The sequence below is a fragment of the Alnus glutinosa genome, chromosome 14 (assembly GCF_958979055.1).
Source record: "Alnus glutinosa chromosome 14, dhAlnGlut1.1, whole genome shotgun sequence".
Lineage (NCBI taxonomy): Eukaryota > Viridiplantae > Streptophyta > Magnoliopsida > Fagales > Betulaceae > Alnus > Alnus glutinosa.
In genome coordinates, this window is record NC_084899.1 from 3,806,809 (window position 1) to 3,831,147 (window position 24,339).

General features: G+C 37.9%; 4 protein-coding genes across 5 annotated transcripts; 1 reads left to right on the forward strand and 3 right to left on the reverse strand.

The window, feature by feature from the left end:
- Positions 1–853: 853 nt before the first annotated feature.
- On the reverse strand, positions 854–6,178 carry LOC133857329 (probable glycosyltransferase At3g07620). 2 transcript variants are annotated; one of them, XM_062292550.1, is made up of 5 exons: positions 5,863–6,178; positions 4,565–5,327; positions 4,348–4,478; positions 3,039–3,342; positions 854–2,539 (listed from the first exon to the last, which is right to left on the reverse strand). In XM_062292550.1, exons 2-5 carry the CDS (start codon positions 5,288–5,290, stop codon positions 1,871–1,873), a joined length of 1,830 nt encoding a protein of 609 aa, XP_062148534.1. In that variant the 5' UTR covers positions 5,291–5,327; positions 5,863–6,178; the 3' UTR covers positions 854–1,870. The 2 variants fall into 2 exon arrangements, with proteins under 2 accessions (XP_062148534.1, XP_062148533.1); XM_062292549.1 differs by having other exon boundaries at positions 3,039–3,387.
- A 71-nt stretch (positions 6,179–6,249) lies between these two features.
- On the forward strand, positions 6,250–11,256 carry LOC133857327 (CRS2-associated factor 1, chloroplastic). Its single transcript, XM_062292548.1, has 5 exons — positions 6,250–7,122; positions 7,324–7,451; positions 7,725–7,950; positions 8,049–8,176; positions 8,263–11,256. Exons 1-5 carry the CDS (start codon positions 6,312–6,314, stop codon positions 9,220–9,222), a joined length of 2,253 nt encoding a protein of 750 aa, XP_062148532.1. The 5' UTR covers positions 6,250–6,311; the 3' UTR covers positions 9,223–11,256.
- Positions 9,194–13,177, reverse strand: LOC133857330 (sugar transport protein 14). The gene is made up of 5 exons (XM_062292551.1): positions 12,803–13,177; positions 12,345–12,575; positions 10,812–11,134; positions 9,937–10,566; positions 9,194–9,849 (listed from the first exon to the last, which is right to left on the reverse strand). The coding sequence occupies exons 2-5, from the start codon at positions 12,484–12,486 to the stop codon at positions 9,391–9,393; spliced, it is 1,554 nt and encodes a 517-aa protein (XP_062148535.1). The 5' UTR covers positions 12,487–12,575; positions 12,803–13,177; the 3' UTR covers positions 9,194–9,390.
- A 3,800-nt stretch (positions 13,178–16,977) lies between these two features.
- Positions 16,978–20,111, reverse strand: LOC133857657 (pentatricopeptide repeat-containing protein At4g39530-like). The gene has a single exon (XM_062292949.1). It carries the CDS (start codon positions 20,061–20,063, stop codon positions 17,724–17,726), a length of 2,340 nt encoding a protein of 779 aa, XP_062148933.1. The 5' UTR covers positions 20,064–20,111; the 3' UTR covers positions 16,978–17,723.
- Positions 20,112–24,339: the final 4,228 nt, after the last annotated feature.

Consider the following 24,339-nt stretch of genomic DNA (forward strand, 5'->3'; position numbering starts at 1 on the left):
TATCAAAGCTAATCAATAGACTATAATAAAATGAACCGACACTGATTGGGATCCAATTGGGTTTGGATTCGGTTATCCATTGAAGTCCGTATTGTCAGGCCTATTTGGACTATCTATCTTGAATGATTTCTACCTACTCGATTAGATCTTCACTATTATCCAATAAAGTGATTTTTTTTTTATTTGTACAATTGAATCCAAACATCTCTCGTTTGTAGTGAACTCGTTAAAGTTTAAGCAAATCTTAGTTAAAAAATTTATTTTTGTTGTTTTAGCTGGCTAATTTTTAAAAGCTTAATATTCTCCATTTTAAATAAATATTATTTTTTTTTATTAATTTTAAAGTAACCACTTTCAACCAATTTCAACCGAAACCAAACTCTCATATCATTTTTCTCCTGTCTCTAAATCATTCACTTCTCTTCTATAAAAATTTAAACTTTCAAAATTACAACAAATATCGATAAACATCCACCATCAGGCATGAAAAAAACTAATCATGAGAACAAAAAAATACAGAAAAGGAGAGCTCATAGAGTTAAATTTGAAGCTACTGGAAGCATCCACCAGTAATGTTTCAAACCCATACAATAAAAGAAACTGATTTAAGCTCAAAAATCATACAAAGGCTCCAGATTTTTCATAGTGAAACGAAACTAGTACCATTTATCACAATCAGTCAAAATCAAAAACCCCAAAAACCAAATTCTCATACAACCCACCACGAACTGCAGTCCCAAAACCCTAAAACCCAATTCTTTCCCCTCCAAGAAACCCAAAACCCCATCATTAACGAAAATTCAAGCAAACCCAAAACCTAATTCCCCAAACAAAAGATGCCCAGAAACCCAAATCATCCAAAAAGCAAGCAGATTTAGAGAGAAAATTTACCATTGTTGTAGCTACAGGAAAGAGACGAAGGCAGTTGGCTTCATCAAACTCGCAAAAATTGAATAAAAAATGGAAAAATAATAAGAGACGAGAGAAATCGACTCCGCTGAAGAGACGAGACTTTCTGACAATCGGCTAATTTACTGTAGTAATAGAGAGCTTGCTGCGGGCGTGTTTTTGAGCAAACTCTGCTGATTTTGGTGATTTCGCTGAAGAGACCGCCGCAATAAGTCTGGAGATCACCCCATTTACTAATTCGGACCCCTTTCTTATGAGTCATTGCAAACAAAGAGCTTGATTTTCTCTTATTTTTTGTATTTTAGATTTGTTGGGAATAATTCCACGGCCCATCTAAAGAATCATGAGCTTCGGGTCAATATCGGCTCAATGAGGATTGACAGCACTACTAGATCAAGAAGGAGCAGAAAACTTAATTCAGGTTGGCTTCTACCTCTTTGTCTATAAATAGTTCATACCCCAGGTATAAACTTAGATTGAATTCTTATGCATTGAGCATAATTTTCTCACATAAGCTAATTTTGTTTTGCAGTGATCTTGCTCGCATCATACCGAAAACTGTCCCAACAAGATTGTTTGTCAATTACAAGTAATTTACAACCACTGCTAGGAATTGAGCTCAATGATGGAGAGAAAGATCGTCTGGTGGCAACATTGTAGATATATGAGGTAAACAGAGCATATCAACAAACTCTAGCGACATTGAGTTGATGAGCTACATGCATGGAGAACCAAGAGGCGGGGTCAACCAAAATGGCTCCCATCTTGTCAGCTTCTGTACATTTTCCAATCCCTACCAGCTTCATTTTGATCAACAATGACATAGAAGTGGTTGCATCGGCATGCTTGGGTTAACTTCTCCATGTTTCCTCATTTTTGGTTGTCTACCTAATGAACAAGTTTTGCACGTACACTAATGGCTTTTCCTGTACCAAGAGTTAGAAGCTCTTCTCACAAACTTTCATTTGGATTTCATCTGAAAAACTCTGTTGTACCATATCGAGTGAAGGACCATGTGAAATAAGTCATATTTCACAGGCATTTTGTGCCAAAGGAAGTGCTTTTGTATCATCTTTACTCCCAACTGCATGGCAAGGTACTTCTCTTCTGGGATTGAGAGCAAAATGTTTCTCAAATTTGGGATTTCTTTCTCTTGAATGAACACTGCAAATGCCTCCCAGTTCAATACCTCAAAGAAAGGAGGCACATAATTATCGGATATAATGACTGGGACACATTCATAGAAAATGGCTTCAACTACTCGAGGTGTATGAACCTCATAACCCCTGGCACAAATGCAGTACTTGCTGCTCTTCATGTACTCCCTGTAGACTTTTTTCCCTTCAATATCACGTGGCATTGGACCAAAGATTTTCATGTCGGGTTCTTTATTTTCCCAGTACTGCAGCAGGATTGGTCGGACATAACCATGCATGCTCCCCGCAAAGAAGGCAAGAATATGTCTCTGTGAAGGAGGATTTCCTCCAAGATCTTTTAGTGGGTCCTCCATGGAACGTATATATGTAACTGGTAGAGTAGTGTCCTTCCCTAGTTTAAAGCCTTTAGCAACATTGGCATTGCAAAGAGATCTGATGCAATTCTTCATATGCTGCCTTGTGACTCGGGAGGCCTGAAATTTCATATGATGCATTAATTCATCGACTAGTCAGAATATTGAGGCTTTATCAGGATCAGGCTTAGCTAGAGGATAGCAAGGAACAGCTCAGTATGGCCAATGATTATCAAAATTTTCCCAGAAACCAAAGGTTACTTGGGGGCCTTCAAGGTTTTTTTTTTTTTTTTTTTTTTTTTTTTTTTTTTCTTTCCGGAAATCAGAAGGATATCTTAGAAAGAAACAATTCCTATTAACCTCAACATCCCAAGTAAGGCGTAATCTGTAAACTAGGTGGAATGGCTCACGGCTTCTGAAGTAATTTTGAGTAGTGTTGGTCATTGGTAGAATTGATAAAGGTCTTGGCTAGACCAAAATACAAGGTGCAGAAAATGAAAGAGGCATAAGCCCTGAGCTACTTCTCAATACAATGAGACTATATCCAATATTATCTAACAGGCGGAGCTTTAGTGATCATGAAACTGTAAAATATATAAATGATGCATGGAAAGCATACCCAGTCATGACAAGCAACAAGAAAATGATCTGCCCCATGAGTTCTATTCCAAAAACGATATTTTCCAGCAATTAATTTCACATAGTTCTTCAGATATTTCTCTAGGTCATTCTGACTGTGAATATTTTGCCCAGAAAGTTCAGCCCTTAGCATTTGCGAACTGAAGGGTAAGTAAAACAAGTGAGCTTTTCTGGGGTCCCTCACAACAAATCTTTTGCTTCCCTCCATCAGTTTCATAAACCATCCTTCCGAGGCATAAATTCCTCTCATTCGTGGCTGATGGAATATGGGCTTTTCACCTTCCCTATAGATATAAATTTTGAGAATATGTTCCATCAATTCATAACTCCTGCAAATGGTATATATAACATCTTTAGCTTGGTTAATGCCAGGGTTTAGATTTACAAAAGGATGGCAGAGGTGTACTCTGCAAGAAGATGTCTCTCTTCAGTCAATGATATACTAAAAATGAAATATATTGATGAGACTTGAGAGCAGCATAAACAACGTCAATCTTAATAGCCAGAATAATACAAAAGAACTGAAATTATCAAGTACAAGCAGCACCCAGATATTTGCTATGGGTTGAACAAATCAACAAGATGCCAAAAGCTAAAGATTCCGTTTATTATGATTCAACTAAGTCCTTGGAGTTGTAGAGAAAGGATTGAGACCAAAACAATTTGTAGGCACATTCTGTAGTCTTGGTAAATGATGGCACAATTCTTCAAATTGTATTAAAAAAAAAAAAAAATTGGGTAGACAGAGTTTCCCTTCACGTGTGGCGGTGTGGGATCAAGCTCCCCCTTAATAAGTGAGGCCTAACACAGAAAATATTTAATTGAAATGATAGATGAATTACAGAGACAAGATTCAAACTCAATATCAAGACTACTGCTCTAATACCATATTAAATCACCACTTAAACACAAATAATTGGGACAAAACAATACATCCGTAGGAAGAAGATTCTTTTCTGCTGATTTTCTTCTTCTCGAGTTTCTCAGACACTATTCAGCAATATTGGTGTTTTCTCATTACTCAAGACAGAAATTGTTGGTCTTAAAAGCCACAAACAGTTAATGCTACAGTTAACAAGACATGCCAGAAAAAAATAAAATAAAATAAAAAAATGACAATAATCATTCCCAGGTTTCATCAGTGTATCTGGATGCCCATATCACCAATTTTTGAACTGATTATGCATGTGAATGCCCTTAAACTCAAGTTGCAAATGTAGAAAAAGGGGAAAAGGTTCACAATAGAAAATACTGGATATTGAACATATATAACATAGAAATGTACTCACCTTTTAAACATGGATACATTTCGAAAAACAAAAGCATGAAGCCCTGGCATGTTCCTTATCACAGGAGCATTCTCAATCTCTAGTTTTGCAGATAGGAGTTCACGATCACGTGCAGAAGACCAATTGGGTCTCTATTATCAATAAAAGAAATTAAGTAAAAAATCTACAAATCTTAATCCCCATTGTTCAAATATAAACCTCAATGTTAGAACCATACCATGGAACGAGAAGACACCGGACTTTCAAGCAATATTGAGTTCATCTGGGATATGGATGTTGCCTGCTTCTCCCACCTCTTCAATATGGAGTTGGAAATACTTGCCATGGAAAATTTATGGTTCAAGGTGACAGAAACAGCTTGCAGTGGCTTAATCTTCTTACCCTTGGGTTGCATTTTCATAGTTTGTTTGACATTGCCAATTGAAGATATGTTGTCTGCAAAGAATGACTCTGAAGTCCTTGAATCTGCATCAAAGTTTCCCATGCCCTTTGTAGGAGTTCCTTGTGATACAACTGGCAAGTTGCCAGATTGATTTTGAACTTTACCCGAGGTTAAATTTATGCTTGCTTTGGAGTCATCTTTCTCCAATTTAAACTCCCCATTAGAGTTTGTGTCACCATCTGAAGCTAGATCATTGAATTTATCTGTTTCTTTTGTTTGATTCCCAAACCCAGCATCTTTGTCAGAAGAAGTATAAGTATCATTACCCACCACAAGATTAACAATAAAATGTTTATTTGGTGGTGAATTGTTTAAAATCGTGGCACTGGGAACTACCATAACTATCGAACCCTTGTTAGCAGGAGATAGAGACAATATTTTGCTGTAGGGAAGTGCAATACACTGAGAAACAATTAAAACAGCAACCAACATGCCAAAGATCACCATCAGTCTCCAGATTGCTATGTGACATAACTTCTGGGCTAGGAGAGCAATATTCATATCAAAAGAATGGAACCCAAGATGTTAAAGTCGTGTTCTGGAAAAGAAGTTAGAGAGTGGATGAAGGTCATTCCAGAAAGAAAAACAAAGTTAATAGAATAAAAATCCAGTTCACAAACATGCTAAGCACATCTTTACAAAGATTAATATACAGAACTGGGGACTTTGCGTTTGCCAAGATGAGCAGATTTGAAGAATGGAATGTGTGTTTTGCTTCAATTTGATTGGTGACACCATATTTCCAAAACAAAATAGTGATACACTGAAACCCAAAGTTTCCATGGATATGTAAAAGGCCTTATGTCTTAATAACCAACGCGATTCCATTCCTACAATCTAAATACCCAGTGAAAAATCAAACGCATATACGGATACATTTCCACAGAGATAATTAGATAAACCATTTCTCTTCGGAAAATAGTTTATCATGAAGCTAAAGTTCAACATTTTCCAACAAGACAATAGGACCAAGAGGAAAACTAAAACTCTCCAGGATCAAAACAATAATGAACCCAGAAAACGAAGGAATAACGAGGCGAACGATAATGTTGTAGTTCAATTAAGAGAAGTACCTGTTGAGGTTCTACCAAAAACGCATTTCCTAAGCTTTCAGAGCACTGTCAGCTACTGGGTCTGGGTGACAGCCCAAAACTGTTAAATATGCTCAAACTAGAAATTACTGTTAAAAAAGAAAAAAGAAAAAGAGAGTGCTGTTAACCACCCTTGTTGTTTCTGAATATTACACTGGAGCCACTGAAACAGAGCTGCCCAGCCAAGCCAAAATTACCGTTCAGTTGTGCCGAGTAAACGCATACGACGTCGCTTTAGGTGCTCTACTACCTACTTTGCGCATCGACCGCCAAGGAATGGTTTTAGCTTTAGCACACTGCTTACGACGTCGTTTTCTACCTCGTTTGCAACTATCACCGGAAATGTTTTCCTTTGTACTCCTCCTTTTCTGCTGCTTAAATCACATTTCTTCGTACCATTTATCCGAAATCTGTGAAATCACACAAAATCAATGGCGCTAAAATTGGCCATCCCTTTCCCAATCTCCGCGCCACCACCGAACCCGTCGCACCACCGCCCCCCCATGGAGGTCCGGTTCTCGCGCTGGAACAACGCCAACGCCGAGAAATTCGAAGCTCGCCGACGCGCCCAGAAGGAAATCGAGGACGACATCCGCCGTGTGCGCCGCTTCGACTCCGCCTCCCGAATCGCCAACATTCCCGAGACTGCCACTACCGCCACCCAAAACGAAACCGAAACATTCAAGTCCATTGGCACTCCCTCCTCTCCTTCTTCACCTTCAATCCCTGGCAAAAAATCTAAGTACTCCAAAAACCCTAACTATAATAACAATTCCCACCCCGCCTTTAATCTAACCCCCAAAACAATCAAAATCCCCAGCGTGCCCCAACCTGGGGCTCGGGACAGCAATATCACCGTCGGCGAAGACGGCGTTTCGTATGTCATAGACGGGGCTCCCTTCGAGTTCAAGTACAGCTACACTGAGACCCCGAAGGCGAAGCCGGTGAAGCTGCGCGAGCGGCCTTTCGTGCCGTTCGGGCCCTCCACGATGCCGAGGCCGTGGACCGGGCGGGCCCCGCTGCCGCCGAGCAAGAAGCCGCTCAGAGAGTTCGACTCCTTCCGGCTGCCGCCGCCGAACAAGAAGGGCGTCAAACCAGTCCAGGCGCCCGGACCGTACCTGGCTGGGGCGGGTCCGCGATACGTGGCGTCGAGGGAGGAGATACTGGGCGAACCGTTGACGGGGGAGGAGATTGGGGACTTGGTTAATGGGTGCATGAAATCCAAGCGGCAATTGAATATGGGTAACGCTTGGAATTTTTGTTGGTTTTGATTTTTGAGCGCTACGTTGTGAGTTATTTTTGCTCCCGCAGAGATTGGAGAAAGTTTGCAGAAATTAAGCTGAATAGTTTTGATTGGATTAGAGGAATGTGGGCTTGTGGTTTAGGTTTCTAACTCTCGCTTACTGGGTTATCCTTGTGATTGTTTGTTTGTTTGTTTGTTAGGGAGAGATGGTTTGACACACAATATGTTGGATAACATAAATGCTCTCTGGAAGCGGCGGAGAGTGTGCAAGATAAAATGCAAGGGTGTGTGTACGGTCGACATGGACAATGTGCGTGAGCAACTAGAGGTTGGTTTTCTTGCTGCTACTCCTCCGAGCCTCTGTTTCCTTAATTCAGTTAAACATGCCTGTGCTGTCCATGGTTTATCTTAATTTTGTTTGTATGGTTAAATGTAGGATGATTGGTTCTTGAATAGCCAAAAAAAAGTCTACTTGATGTTGCAATCAGTTACAATGTTTACTTGAGTGATGTTTTAATAATGCAATGCAATATTTGGCTGTTTGACATTATGTTATGGTTGGTGCTTCGAGTTATGTTCTTTAACGTATATGATTTGACAGGAACGAACTGGGGGGAAGATTATTTATAGTAAAGGTGGGGTGGTATATCTCTTCCGGGGAAGAAACTACAACCATAGAACTCGTCCCCGATTTCCTCTCATGCTGTGGAAACCTGCTCCCCCTGTATATCCAAGGCTGATTCAGCGGGTTCCTGAGGGTCTAACACTGGAAGAAGCGACTGAAATGCGCAATAAGGGACAGAAACTTATACCGATATGCAAGCTAGGTAATCCTCCTTTTGTTGAATTTTGTATAGATTGACAATAAATGTTCAGTTTGCCTGCAAGAAAAGTGAGAATTTTCCATGGTTTGTATGTCTCACAGGGAAAAATGGTGTGTACTGTGACCTTGTAAAAAATGTCAGAGAGGCATTTGAAGAGTGTGAACTGGTGCGAATCAATTGTCAAGGGATGAATGGGAGCGACTACCGAAGAATAGGTGCTAAACTTAAGGTCTGGTAAACTTTGGTTGGTTATATTAATTCTCTGTTAAACTTTAAAAGAAATTAAAATCAGTTCCCTCAACTCTTTAATTGCAGGATCTTGTCCCATGTGTGCTTATCTCATTCGCATATGAGCACATACTTATGTGGAGAGGACGGAATTGGAAGTCTTCCCTCCCAAAACTAGATAATGATGGTGAAGAAGCCAAGAAATCCAGTGTTCATGATGCAACTTCCCTTGCACTGCCCTCTGAAGGCCAAGAAGTATCAGCATCATGTGCGCCAGTGATCTCAGCTAAGGCTGCGAGTCCTGAAACACTTAGTATTGGCATGTCCCCTATGGGTTCTGTGGATGTGGGTGTAGAGGGAAGTGAGGATCTATCCTCAATGGAAAATGTTAAGCCATCTGTAGGTGCTGATGCAGTTTCAAATATGGGCAAGACATGTAGAAGTGAAACCCCAGTAAATGTCACAGGCTGCCCTGATGATGGACCAGAACCTAGGAAGAACCCCTGTGAAAGTGCAACGATGTTAGGTTCTACTGGTTTTGTTGACGATAAATTAGAACCTATGAGCAGAAAATGCGGAAGCGATGAGGTATTGGATAATACAGGCTGCACACATGGACTTCAGACAACAACAATGGGATCTGGCATCAATTCAGGAACTGTTGAGAGCGCTGGAAGTAGGCTGAGTGCACCTTGCATAGAGGGAGTTCTTCTACTTAGGAAGCAAGCCGTTGACAATGGGAGTGCAATTATTTTGGATGATGACTCTTTGGATGGCGACATTATTTATCAAAGGGCAGTTGCCTTTGCCAAGTCTGCCCCACCTGGTCCCGTTTTTAGGCATCGACCTAGAAAGGTAGCAGTTCAAAAGCTTGAGGAGCATGTAACTGAGGATTTGAAAGTGATGGATGACACAATAGTTCCCTCAGGAAGAAGTGAGAAGAAGAGTGCTAATGTTAAAAGACGGAAAGATTTTGACGGACTTTATCAAGATGTAGTGACGCAAGGAAGCTTGAGAGTGGATGAACTTGCTAAACTATTAGCATAATATTGCACCTCAACACGTTCTGAGATGTAATTATTGTTGTCATACACGACTTTGTTGCTCAATCCAAATGTTAAACAAAAAAAAAAATGAACTTTATGTTCAAACTGTACAACATGCATGCATGAAACAATTTGTCATAATTTAATTCGCAGAGATTATTCCGAGATTCTAAACATGCATTGTTGATCTCCCCCCATCCGAGTCTCCAGCTTTCTCACTTTCTACTACATACTTCTTCCAGAACCAGTGAGTTTGCCAGAGAAGATACACCTCCTCGATTGGAACTTGCTTTGTTTCTGGCAGTAGGAAGAAGATGAAACTACTCATGATGATAATTAATCCTCCAAATAGCAAGAAAATTCCATATCTGAGATGACACAGCGACGCAAGAAAACACTGTGCTATCAATGCTGTGAAGAGGAGGTTGACACAGACCACAACACTCTGACCAGCCGACCTTGTCTCTAATGGGAAGATCTCGCTCGGTACTAGCCAACCCAGAGGGCCCCAAGATCTTCCATAAGCTAAGACAAATAAGCAGATCATGATGACAAGAAAGATGCCAATTCCTTTTGAGAGGGTTTGTCCTTGCCCAAACTTCAGGGCCAGAGTTATGGCCACAGCCACCTGCAAGATCAAACAAGCTGGTAAGTTCTCGAGCCAGAAAAGTTTCTTTGAAAAAAATCAAGAATAAGAGCCTGAAAGTGCAATTACCATGCAGCATATCATTTCGGTACCAGCTTCCAAAAAGAAAGCTCTTCTACCAAACTTATCCACCAATGACATTGATATGAGTGCACCAACAACAAGCGCTCCACTGGTGAAAATGGATGAATATAGAGATGCTGCTGAGCCAAAACCCAAGCTTTGGAATATGACAGGAGCATAGAAGAGTATGGAGTTCATGCCAGTTAGCTGTTGGAACGCCGGGATCCCCAATGCCCCTATTACCAACTGGGGACGATTCTTCCTTTCAAGGAGATTCCTGAATGGGTGCTTTACGGATCTTGCTGCATTGCTTGCATCAATAAGATCGGCAAACTCAGCATCAACTTTTGAGGTACCTCTCACTTTCTCCAACACCCTTCTTCCTTCTTCTAGCTTGCCTTGCTCTACAAGACTGTTGGGGGTCTCAGGAAGGAAAACACCCCCAATAAACATTAGGGTTGCTGGAACTGTAGCCAAACCAAGAGATAATCTCCACCCCCATGGATGGATCCTTTCAGTACCATAGTTTATGAAGTTCGCTATCAGAATCCCTAAGCATGTAGTCAATTGAAACAGTTGGTTCACCGCTCCTCGGATCTTTGCCGGAGCCATCTCTGAAAGATACAAGGGAACTGCCTGTACCATTAATTAGAACAAGAAAGCAGTAAGTGAATGAGGAGTTGGTGCAATTCTTTCTTATTTGCTGAGACGAGCAAGTCTATTTAGTAGACTGTTATTACCACTGTAAATCAGTTCTTAAAAAAAAAAAATAATAATAATGGCTGATTTTCACTGTTACGTTATCTTAATTGTATGACAGTCTATATCAGTCTACTAAATAGCATTACTCTGGTTGAGAATCAATTGAGAAGCAGGCTTACTTGGTTTCCAAATCCAATGCCACCACCAAGGAGAATGCGGCCAATGATTAACATTGCAATGTTCACTGCAGATGCGTTGAGAACTGCTCCTAGGAAGAAGCTGGTTGCTCCAACCATGATGCTGCCTCTCCTGCCCCATTTTCTGGTTACGTAGGACGCTCCAAATGTGGAGACGAGGCCCGCAAAGTACAGAGAAGACGTAAAGAGTGTGAGTACCTGGTTGTCATATTTACAGTAGTCGGTTTCATTCAGATGTTCTTGCTTCCTTCTATATACTTTCGGGAAGAATTCCTTTAGGAAATCATCCATGGAAGTCACTCCGCCTGAAATTAGCATTTAAAGTTAAATTCTTGATGTGATTTCCAAATGCTCAGAAGAAGAAAAATGATGTCATTTTCGAAAGAGTATGAATATAATAAAGATGGCCTCTTTGTTTACAGAAGAATTTCATGAAGATTTAATTTTTTTTTTTTTTTTTTTTATTATTATTTTTTTGGTTAAAAGGTATATGTAAAACGGCAGTCACGTATAAAAGAGCATGGGCTAACCAACTTCTCCTCACGTATGAGTTCAAACTCCTCGTCAATAAGTAAGGCCTAATAACATGTGAAATATTTAACTGAAAATGAGGTAAATTATAAAATTAAGGTTTGAACTCAAGACTTCTGTTATGATACTATGTTAAATCATCAGTTTTTTTAAAACTTAGTTGATGTGGTAGGTGAGGTAGGTGAGGCTGCACGCCCATGCACAACTTTTTTTTGAACACGTTGAATATTTAACTAAAAAATGGGATAAACTCTAAAGTCAAGGTTCGAATTCAAATATTTTGCTTTAATACTATGTTAAATAATCAGTTATCCCAAAAATTTAGGTGATGTGGTAGGTGAGGCTACACATCATGGACAAAGCCTTTTTGGAGGTTTTTCGTATCATCAATCTGATAACCCAAACTGGAAATTGGATTCCATTAGATCAGACTGTAGTTTCTGCGTGTTCCAACCTCCAATAATATTCCCTAACGTTCATCATGCCTTTCTAAACACCAAAAAGTGCCTAGCTTTGCTCACCTACTCCATTTTTACCCTGTACTATTATTATAGCTTGAGAAAAAGTTCTCTTTTCCTCCAAATTTCTGAAATCAAGTGAAGATTTCAAACGAACCTCACTTTTACTGCCTCCAATCTCTCTCTCTCTATGATGACCCCAATGACATTAATTAATCATCGTGTTCATTACAATCATCATCTTTCTTTTTTAGGCTTGAAGATCTGATTATAACAATAACCACAATACAACAACCTCTTCAAACAGCTACAGCAACAATGTGAGACGTGGGTGATGATATTAAAGATAAGACGGGTAAAATTCTTCTGGTAAAAAGAAGGAAAATATAAAGAAAAGGGGACGGCAGGGATAAAACTCCGATCATATAACCAACCCAGGTCGCAGTATTTGCTAATGATATTCATGAATAACAGGCGGAAGCTTAACATTAATAGTAAATCAATTCAAATATTCAATATTACTGACCTGAAACGCCAAGATCGTACCCAAAGAGAGATCCTCCAAGAGCTGCCACAACGCATGCGTAGATGAAATACCCAGTAATCCTGTACTCATACAGATGGGCCCGCTTAAGGGTTCCTACATCTGTAAATCCTCCCCCTGCCATCTCTCAGGCAAGCTCCCTCTGATCTCTCTCTCTCTCTCTCTCTCTCTGTCTCTCTGTCTGCTGTGAACTAACAGCTAGGAAAAACAGTGCTGCGAGAAAAGAAGTCACAGAAGGCAGAGTCAACCCAATGAGGTAAGACTAAAAGAAACAAACAAAGGTGAACGAATATTATAGTATTCAAAAGCTTCAGATTTCTATACGCTGAAATTTCTGCATATAAAAACAAGAGAGACGTAGAAACAAGACAATGACTTGTTACAAAGCATTGACTAATTTCAATCATTTCAGCATAATCTTATTTAAATGTAAACATTACCAGGATTTGCTCTTGGGGAGGAGGACACACCGCTGCTCAACGAGGGTAGGAAGGCTCTCGACCGAGAGCTTTATTTATAGGCGTACCATGTGTATTCTGTCCTGCTGTTCCTCTCTGTGCTTCTAATTTTTTTTAATTTAATTAATCATTATATCCGTCTGGATAAAGATGAAGAAGATGAGGACTCTTGACTAAATTTAAAATTTGTATGTCTCCGATTTGGTTGGAACAGCTTTCATGTGGCAATCTTATCCACCCGGCTTCCTCTTTGTCGCCCAAGTTGTCGTGAAATACTCATCGGCCTTTCCTAATTTTGTCAATAACAGCCTCCTCGAGCAAAGATTAGGATTGACCGAGTCCGTCTCTCAGTTTTCACCCCCCAACCATTTCACAAACGAAACCTTGAATTCCACTACTATACGATGCGCGCTGTCGTGTTGTGCCCCCACCGCACCCAATTGCAAACACACGCATATGAATTATGAGGCGTGTTTGGTAGTTGTTTTGAAAACAGTTTCTAAACAGCAAAACGCTTTTCTGTATTGTTGATGTGCGTTTGTGCGGCAAACAGTTTTAAAAACCGAAACGGGGGGAAACAAAAACACCAGAAAATAACTTATACATGTTTTTTAAAATAATTTTCGGTATTATACATTAACAACTTATACTTATTTGTTTTTCTTCCTCCGTCAAGAGAAATATTATATATATATATTTGCATACTTATATAAATATTAGTGTATTTATGACATGAATGAAAATATTATATAACATATATCATAAATTATTAAATATTCTTATAAATTGTAACTTATAGCATTATAGCATATACTTATAACTTACAAGTATATAACATCTTAATATAATATATTACTATTTTGATTGGTTTTGGTCCCTATTCAGCTATTTTTTTGGTATTGATGAAGTGGGTTTGTTGCAAATTTTCTAATAAATCAATGTGTGTGAGAAGAGAAATTGTTTTTAGAACAACTGTTCAAACGAAATTAGACCAGTTTTGTTGTTTTCAAAAACAGTTTACCAAACGCTTCTTTAGCAAAAAAAAAAACAATAGAAAATTGTTTTCTATTTTTGTTCTCGAAAACAGTTGTCAAAAACAAAAATAAAAATCGATTTGCCAAAAGAGCCAATTTTCATGAGTGATGCAATTAGGACTCTCCTCCTTGAGCCCTCCCAAAATTGATGTGCTTTTTAAAATTATCATTAGATCAAAATTTAATAGTGATCTAGCACATATCTTTAAAATTATCATTAGATCAAAATTTAATAGTGATCTAGAACATATCTAGTGATAATTTTAAAAGCTAAACAAATTTTAAGAGAACAAGAGTCCTCCGTGTACCATTACTCATTTTTCATATTAGGATTGCCTGCAACTCGGCATGAGAGATGGCCTCAATAGTGCTCACTACTTGTTCGAATTGGTGCTGAAGACCTATTCCTAGCAAGACCCTCTCTCTTGATTGCCTGAAATTGCGGCAATAATTGCAAGGAATTCCAAATTTCAATCACATTTTTTGGGACCAAAATTTCTTCATGTTCTATTTGGACACCCTAAAAGTGGAGGATATTAATGTAAGGTAATTTTCTACGTTTCGCCATAAAATAGTTTCTGGAAAACAATTTCGATATTTTTCGGTGTTTGATAGGAGCGAAAATAATATTCAACCGAAAAATTAATTTCGTTTGACCAAAAATGCTCAGTTAATTTCAGAAAGCGTAAATCATTTTTCCTAGACGGCAGACGCTTTCAACCTTCACGCTCAAGCAGCCGACCATCGCCGGAATCCGACAACCAGTCGGTGCCGGAATCTAGCCAAATCGGCCGGATCTGGCCAGATTCCGGACATATAGCTAGAGTTCGGCAGTATTAGGCCAGATTCTGGCCAGTACAGTAGGAGTCCATCCAAATCTGGCCAAACCGGCCAGATCTGGCTAGATTCCGGCCGTATTAGGCTAGATTCGGCGAATTTGGCTAGAATCTGGTTCGCTGGAATCCGGCAACGACCACCGGACGTCGCCGGATTCCAGCAGCAATTGTCGAATTCCTTTTTTCGTCGTTAGTGATTTTTTCGTGCAAACCAAGCAGAAAAATCATTTTTCCTGAAAATTAATTTCGTCAAAAATATTTTACGTCGAAACAGACGACGCATTAAAAAAAAAAAAAAAAAAAAAAAAAAAACAAACAAACAAACAAAACAAAACAAAACAAAACAAAAAATCGTATAACATAATGACTTGCCTAAGAAAGCCAATCACATGCGATTTGTTGTAATAGTGGAAAGTCGTTCTTGATGATAATGATGTCGTTTGTGGTGGTAGCATGGGGGCTTGATGGGGCTGGTGGGATCTCTAGATTGGGATGGGGGTAAGATAGAATACTCACGGGTGAATAATGCAATTTTTTATTTTTTTTGCTAGGGGTGAATAATGTAATTGGTTAAGTAATTGATATGGGAAAAATGCAAAATTCAGTCATTTTGATTACATCGATTTGCAATAAGGTTTATGTGATATAAAAATATTCGGAGGAATTATTTTTTTCCCCCATTAACTACCGGTTATTGTCAATATGTCATCACGAACTGACATCTCGATCAAAAGAGAGCATGGAACTAACATTTTCATACTGTTACCTCCATTCCGTTAAGGAATCTCGTTAAATTGGATGGAATATGCGACTTTTAGACATTAAATTCTGTTCAAAGACAAAAATGATCTTAAACATTAATTTAATAAAAAATATTAAACCTAATATATTTTTAAAAAAAAAACCAAAAAAATAAAAAATAAAAGAAAGGGGGTGGCCAATGGCTCGCAGGCCACCCCCTTCCCCCTAAAGGGAGTGGTTGCCGTCTTTTTTTTTTTTTTGGCTTTTGCTTTTGCTTCTTTTTTTTATTTGTTTAATTTTGAGAGTATTTTATGTAAATTTTGACTTTAAGTTAGGATATTTGAGTCTTTTCATGAATTTAATTGATGGAAGGGAGGATTTTGGTATGTTAATGGTAGTTCAATGATTTCTTGTGGTCGATGTGTTAGTTGGTGGTGGAATATTGACAATGACCGATAATTAATAGGACAAAAAGATAATTATCCCAAAATATTCTGAAAGCTTCTTCTGGTATGCAAAAATAACAAATAGGTTCATGTACTCAGTTTTATCTTTTTTTTTTTTAATGAAAAATCTTTAAATTCAAAGGACCAATTCTAAAATCCAAGATAAACCATTCACTGTAAGAGATACTTTAAATTATTCATTACTACTTGGCAACGCAGCTACTGCACATTTTTGTCTATCTTGAGCTTCTACATGAGGTGAAACATGTCGCTCTCGACCATCAAGGTGAAACGCCAGTCGTGGATGCCATTTATCTCGACTCACTAGAATAGCCAAAGGGAAATGATAGCTGCACAGTTGCGCACAACCTGTTGTGCAGAAAGGGTTTCCGATAGCCAAAAGACCTCGCCTCGAGTAAACACTCGACAATGCGCGAAAAGACATTGCCTTGGGTAAACACTTAACAGGGCACAAAAAGACCTTGCCTTGAGTACACAGTTGACAAGGCATAGAAAGACCTTGCCTCGAGGGCACACTCGACAATGCACGAAAAGACCTTGCATCAGGTACACATTCGACTAGGCATGAAGAATTTAGAGTTAATAATTTTTTACACTACCCGCAAATTCGACATAAACATAATATAAAGTTATAGGGTTAGGATTTAAGGTAAACGAGTTGAAGTTGACCCGTTTAGTGACACATTTATAAACCGATTGACAGGTCAACCCGCAATTTGACCCACCAACACGTTTATGACACGTTCATGTTCCGTCAATCCGTTTATGACACGATTAGCTAAACAAGTTGACCTGTCAACTTATTTAACTAATCATGTCGGGTTTGAGTTGGTCTAAACAGGTTAGCGAGTCAATCGAGCCAACCTTAACTCGCCTATTGACTCGCCAACTTATTTAGACCAACTCGAACCAAGCACGATAACCTGTTTTGCCAAGACTTTGAAGATCCCCTCCGTAGTCTCCAAGCACCAAATATGACTTTTGGCAAGCTACACATCACGTAGCTCTGGAAACTTTCTGCCTTTTCTTTTCTTAATAAATAATTATTTTACACATTGAGTTATTGAGAATAGTTTAAATTATTTGCTAATTACTGAACTAATTCACTGGACTGACTTGGATTAAGGTCGACCAACTATATTTGAGCTAATCCGGCCTGCACACCTACACGAAGGAGCTAAGGCTTATGCCATGCGCTAGGCACCCCAACACTTACATCCTGACATTCAACACTTCTCACTCAGTATTAAAGGTCAGAGGCAACGCCAATTGCGATTACACATGAGATTCCCAATGCCCGAGTATTGAAGGTCAAAGGCTTTGAACTCTGCATTAGTTCCTAGAATTCAAATCCTAGACTTTCTCCCAAGTTTTTTACTTGTCAAACAATGCCCAAGAACCATAGTTATCCGATTGGACATCATCTTTATGGAAAATGATTGTTACCAACCGGCTTTTTTATTAAAAAAATAATTTTTTTAATTAAAAGCAACTTTTGATGTGATGTCAGAAGTTGCTTTTGATTAAAAAAACTCAATTTTAATGAAAAATGGTGGGAATGGGGACGGTAAACCGTCCCCTGCCAATCACTCTTCCATTTTTACTAGGGACATCCTGAGAAATATATAGACTCGGCTTCCGGTGCGCTTGCCGCTGCATCAAGGAGGAGAATTCCTGACTTCTTCAGAGTGGCTATTGCAATTTCAATTCTCAACTTTTTCTCCACCAGAAAGCTCAGTTTCAAGCTTTCCAACCACCATGTCAAGCCTTCGTAAACAAAATGCAGCCATCTCGAATTACACATGGAGGACTCATTGATTAGATCTCAGAACACCAACCAGCTATTTCCTGGATCTTTCTTCACTCCAGTCTCTGCCATTTTCTGTCTCAACTTAATAGCTTCTTCCCATTTTCCCTCCCCAGAGTAAATGTTCGAGAGAAGAACATATGAAGCATGATCGTTGGGATCAAGCTCTATAATTTTCCTGGTACATTTTTCCGCAATTTTTGTGTTAGCATAAATCCTACAAGCGCTTAGTAATGCTCTCCATGCCAAAACACTTCCATCATTTTTTACGAATTGGTACGCCTCCTCAAGCTTTCCAGCCCGACCATATGCATCAACCAAGCAGGAATAATGCTCAGATTCTGGCTTGATACAGTACTTGCTATGCATCAAATTAAAAAGATATAAACTCTGTTCTAGGTAACCCGCATGGCTACAAGCTGATAGAAGACCTAAGAATGTTATGTGGTTGGGCATTAAACTCATCCTATCCATCTGATTGAATACTTTTATTGCCTCAAGGGCTTTTCCATGCCGTGCAAGTCCAGCGATCATGGCATTGTAAGTTACTTCATTTGACCGTTGCTCTTCATCAAAAACTTTTCTAGACTCCTCATCGTACCCACATTTAGCATACATATCTACAATCGAGCTCCCAACATAGACATCTCTATGAAAACCAAACTTAATTGCAGAAGCATGAAACTGTTTACCCACGTCTATAGCAGCAAGTTTTGAGCAAGCTGCAAGGCATGATGGAAGGCTATAACTGGTAAAATGAACCCCATCTGCTAGCATTTGTTTACAAAGTTGCAGAGCCTCTAATTCATACCCATTCTGTTGATAACAACCAATAATAGAACTCCAAGAAGCTTCATCTTTCTGAACCATATCATTGAAAGCTTTATAAGCCTCATCAACAGCTCCACACTCAGAGTACATGCGGACTAGTGCATTGCCAACTTGAGTTTCTAGAGTTTGGCTCGATTTCACTATCACACAATGGATTTGTACACCTGTGACTAGATCTGATTTACTCTGACAAGATTTTAGAACAGCAATTAGAGTGCCTCCATCAGGTTTCAACAATTCTGTTTGACAAAGTTCTCGAAACATTTGGATGCAAGAGAGAGATCCCTCCTTCATTTGAGCATGACCCAAGATCATCGAGTTCCACGCAACAATATCTCTAATATCAACTGTTCTGAATAGTTTCTCTGCTTCAAATATGTCACCAGAATCTGCATAAAGATCTAAAAGAACAGTTGCAACAAAACAGTTTCTCTGGTACCCGTTCTTTATCATCTGGGCATGGACTTGAATTGCCGCCATTAAGTCTCCATTCTCAGCACAACCTTTTAATGTACTCGACAATGCATGTTGATCAGGTCTCATACCATGTCTACACATTTCCCTGAACAAATTGACAGCTTCCTTTCCTCTACCATTTTGCGTATAACCCGAAATGATTGAGCTCCAAACAAACATATCTTTCTCCTCCATCGAATCAAAGACTTTCCAGCAAGAATCCATATTGCCGCACTTCCCATACAAATCCACCAAAGCACTGCCCACCACAACATCACCTTCAGAGCCAAACTTCACAGCAAGCCCATGTATTTGCTCCAACTCTTTTAATAAAAAACAACACCTGAGCAAGCTCGTAAACGTAAAATCATTCGGTTCCAACTCACCAACCACCCGCATGTCTGAAAACAATCTTGAAACCTTACAAGAATCACCAACTTGAGCAACCCCAGAAATCATAACATTCCATGTAACCCTATCTTTAGTAAACAACCCATCAAAAACACGACACGCATCATCAAGATCATTCCCAATCTTGAAGTACATATCCACAAGAGCACTACCCGCAAATTCATGACTCTCAAGCCCCAAATGAACCATCAAGCCATGAACTTGCTGGCCCAGTTTAAGAAAACCAAGACCCGTACAAGCCCGAACCGCGATAGATGAAGTAAATTTGTTTGGTTTCTCGCCCACTTCAAGCATTCCTTTGAACATTTGCATAGCTTTTCCTAAAGACCCATCATGAACATGAGCTGAAATCATCGAAGTCCATGTCACCACGTTCTTGCGAGGAATTTTGTCGAACAGGAGGTGTGCATGGTCTAAACCACTACATTTTGCATATAGACTCAAAAGGGTGTTCGCTAAATGGATTTCTGAGATTGCCCGTGAGACTACAAGCTTTGCATGGACTTTCTTGCACTCTCTGATCGATTCAGGCTTTGAGTTCTTCTCAAATAGAAGTGAAATGGGTGATTCGGGCACTCTGATGGAGATGGCGTCTACGTTGGCGGTGCCACAAAGAGAGCGGGAAAAAGATTTGATCGTTGACCGAACAAGCACTCCCATCGGACGACACTACCGATTCCCAAATCAGATTTCGCTGATCTTCGTGTCTTACGGGTTTGTTTCTTATGCAAAATAAAAACGGCAGCCATTTATTCTTCCTTGATGGTAAACGACAGCTCTTCCTCTTATGTAGTTTATGTCAAGTTGTCAACCATATTACCAAGGTTTAAAAATAAATAATTGTACATAATGTGTCACAAAAGTGTGTCTTTAAATAAAATTACAAAAAAAAAATTAAAAAAAAAAATCTGATTTTCAAAACACGAGCAAGAATGTGCATATTAAAAACTTATAATTCTAAAGGTTACGCTGCAGCTTTACTAAATGTTTAACAGAGTTTTTAAAAATCATGTTTACACTAATTACGCTTTGAAATCATCATTTTTTTCAAATCACATGTTTTGAAACCGCTAGATCAAACGAATGGGACAATCATCTATAATGTTTAGGAAGATATTCTATTCTGTAAAATTTATTTAATTGTCAAATATTATTTTCAAATTAAGTAGTTGATATCTTCTCATATTAAGATTTATTTTTTTTATCAACTCAAAATTTATTATTTTAATATTTATCATATTTTACCATTTTTCAAAAATAATAAAAGCTTATTTTATTACCTCCTAGACGACAGAGCTAGTTTGGAGCTGCCTTTGTAAAATCGTATGTCATCTAAACACCTTAATACATGTAAACGACACTCCTTTTGTTGGATCTTTCTAAGGTTTATGTTTCTTTCTTACAAGTAGGGGTGTGCAAAACCCGCAATTCCCGTCCCACTCCGTAGAGGACTGAGTTTTTGGGTTTTTTTGCGGGTTAGGGTCTTAATTTGAGAAATTCGTGCAGGTTGCAGGGTGGGTTGTGGGTTTAGCATTTAAAAAAAAAAAATCGGGTCCCCACCCCGCCCCGCACGGAGGAAAAAAAAAAAAAAAAAAAAAACCTAATCACTAAGTAACTTTTCCTTTCTTTTCTTCTAGCTCCGCACTCCCCCTCTTCTCTTCATTTTTCATTTTTTCTTCTGGTAGTACTCCTTCCTCTGAATCTTCACGAACCTCTCAAGATCTCCGAGTCCATGACGAGTGTTGCGAATATTGTGGGGTGGTCAAGGTTGCTGGAGGTCCACAGGTTCGCGAGGTGGTCAAGGTTTGAGTCAAACCGTCTCCTGCTTCCCTTAGATCTACTGCATTTCGCTTGAAAACAGTTGCTTATATTACTCTCACTCCCTCATATCTACTCCATTTCAGTTCTTGTCAATCTTTGCTTTTTTCTTATTGCTCTCAGATCCAAAGATATTCAATCTCATTTTTTGTTTTCGTTGCTTGGCAAACCCACCCCCACCCCGCAAACCCGCACCCTCCCGCCCCGCATATACCCGCACCCCACGGGTATCATGTATAAAATGAGGGTCACGGGTCCAATTTACACAACCCGCATAGGTGCGGGGCGGGGCTAAAAAAGGCGAAAAACCGTCCCCCCTCCCGCCCCGTGCACACCCTACTTACAAGACACCATGGACAAACCCAAAATACATAGAGGGATAAGGGTTTGTTTGGAATTGCGATTTTATAGATAAAAAGCGCGATTTTAAATTAAATTACAAAAAACAAACGTTTGGGAATTGCGTGTTTAAAAAATTGCAATTTAAAAATATAAAAATCTGTTTTTTTCAAATCCCAGGTAATTTGATTTTTTTTTAAATACATAATTTTAAAAGGCTAACATGCGATTTTAAAGGCCAAACTGCGATTTTGCCAAATGCTTAACTGAGTTTCTAAAAATCACTTTTTCAAGTCGCACATTTTAAAATCATTATTTTAAAATCGTACTTTTTGAAATTACAAACCCAAACGGACTTTAAATTGATGAGAAATGCTACATGTACTTAAACAAATGGAGCCTTACTAACTTATGTGAAGTTTGTTAATCGGAGATAATCAAAACAATTAATAAAAAAAGATGCTACGAGTACCAATGAATAAGCTCCACATCATCTCAGTAAGGCTCTCTTTATAAAAGTTTAAGTACATATAACATTTCTCTTGATTGATATCAGATTACTTGATATAACTAGCATTTGGCAACTAGGGTGTTTCTGTTGAACAGGAAAATAAAAATTAAAAAATTAAAAAAAAAAAAAAAAAAAAAAAAAAAAAAGAGGAAAAGAAAATATACCAGGTGCTTCCCTGTTTTTTTATTTTTAAGGGTAAAATATAAAATTAATCTATGTGGTAACACTGATTTGCAATAAGCTTATTGTGATATAAAATGTTATAAGAGCTTCTTATGGTATGCAAAAATAATAAATAAGTCTCTACTATCAACTTCTGACCAAAATATTGTTAGATTCCATTAATATGCCATGCCAAATTCAATTATATAACAACACGTGTCACTTATAATAAAAACTACAAATATATTTATAAAAAATAAATAAATCCATTATTGTGAATATTTTCCTAAAATGAAGAATAATTATTCCTCTAAAAAATGTAGGGAATATGTATTCACCAAGGAATAACATAACTCTAAAAATAACATTCAAAAAAAAAAAAAAAAACCATTTGTCTTCGTTGTCTCTCCCATGGGCTCAACCCACCGCTAGCTACTAAAGGTGCAAATACGGGCAGATAATAATCATCTGTATCTGCTGTTTGCAATTAACCGCTATCCGTTATCTCATCGGCCTTTAAGTTTTTATATTTTTTTAACGGGAAATGATTGTTGGAGGACGGTTTTACCGCCCCCCAACCGGCTTTTTTAATAAAAAAATTAAAAAATATATATATAAAAAAAATTCCTTTTAATGAAAAGGGGCGCGGGTAGGGGACGGTAAATCATCTCCTACCAATCACTACTCTTTTTTAACAAGAGTTGATCTCAGAGTTGATAAATATTATCACAATAATTCAATAAAATAAAAATATAGTAGGTAACATTATTCCTCTATGACCTCTACATAATTGTCATACTTAGCTGCATTAATATTTATTTTCAAAGGCATCCATATTATTTTATACTTTCATTCATTTAGACGATGAGGATATCTTCAAGATCAAGATCCATTATTTTATATCTATATAAAAAAGATCCATTATTTTATAGATTTGGTTGTACGAGCTCTTAGTGAGAACATTACTTTTTAAAAAAATTTTAATTTATCAGATCTAATCTGATCTATTGTGTCACATCGTTTAAACAGTGACCAAAATTGACAGATCCAACCAGTCAAACAAATTGATTTACTTTATTCGTGCAATTTTAATTTAAATAGTAAAAAATGATTGCATGATAAAAAAGTTTGTAATTTAAAATCGTAGAAAATTATATCGGTAGATAATGTAATTTTTTTAAATGCATAATTTTAAAGGTTAAATTATAATTTTATTAAATATTTAATTACTTTATTTTAAAATTTACATTTTTAAATTATGATTTTAAAATCATAACCCGATCACCTTAGCTTGGTAAAAGTGATCTCCCTGTTATTTACAACATGTTATAATCTTGTAAAGAGTTTACCAACTTTTTACTTTTGCCTATAAGTAATTTTTTTCTTTTTCACTTATACCCTCATAGAGTAGGAGAAATATAATTAAGCAACAATGAAACTAGGAAAGCTACGAAGGGTCCGTTTGGATTTGTAATTTCAAAAAATACAATTTAAAATTACGATTTTAAAATGTACGATTTGAAAGAAGTGATTTTTAAAAAAGTAGTTAAACGTTTGACAAAATTGCAGTTTAGCATTTAAAATCGCAAATTAGTCTTTAAAATTATGCGTTTTCAAAAAAGTATCATCTTACCTGCGATTTGAAAAAACAGATTTTCTGCATTTTCAAATCACAGTTTTTAAAAACGTAGTTCCCAAACGATTTATGTTCTGCGATTTAGTTTAAAATCTCACTTATTGTCTACAAAATCAAAATTCAAAACGCACAAGAAGTCAAATACTTGGTTTGTAATTAAACTTGTTTTTGTTTGGGTTTTGGCCTTTAAATCCATTTTATTATTATTATTTTTTTCACTTTGGCCCTTGAGAGTGGTCAAATCACCCCCATGAGCCATGGGGGTGGTCCGGCCACCCCCAAAATTGGCCTTTAGCCACCTTTACAATTTTTATTTTATTTTTTTAAAAAAAATGGGGCCACATGTTGCGATTTTAATAGTGCCATATGTCGCTGACGTAGAAATTTGTCGGTTTTGGACGAAAAAATGGACAGAGGTACCATCTCTATCTTTTCCCATAACACATGTTCTATCTATGAAAAAAAAAAAA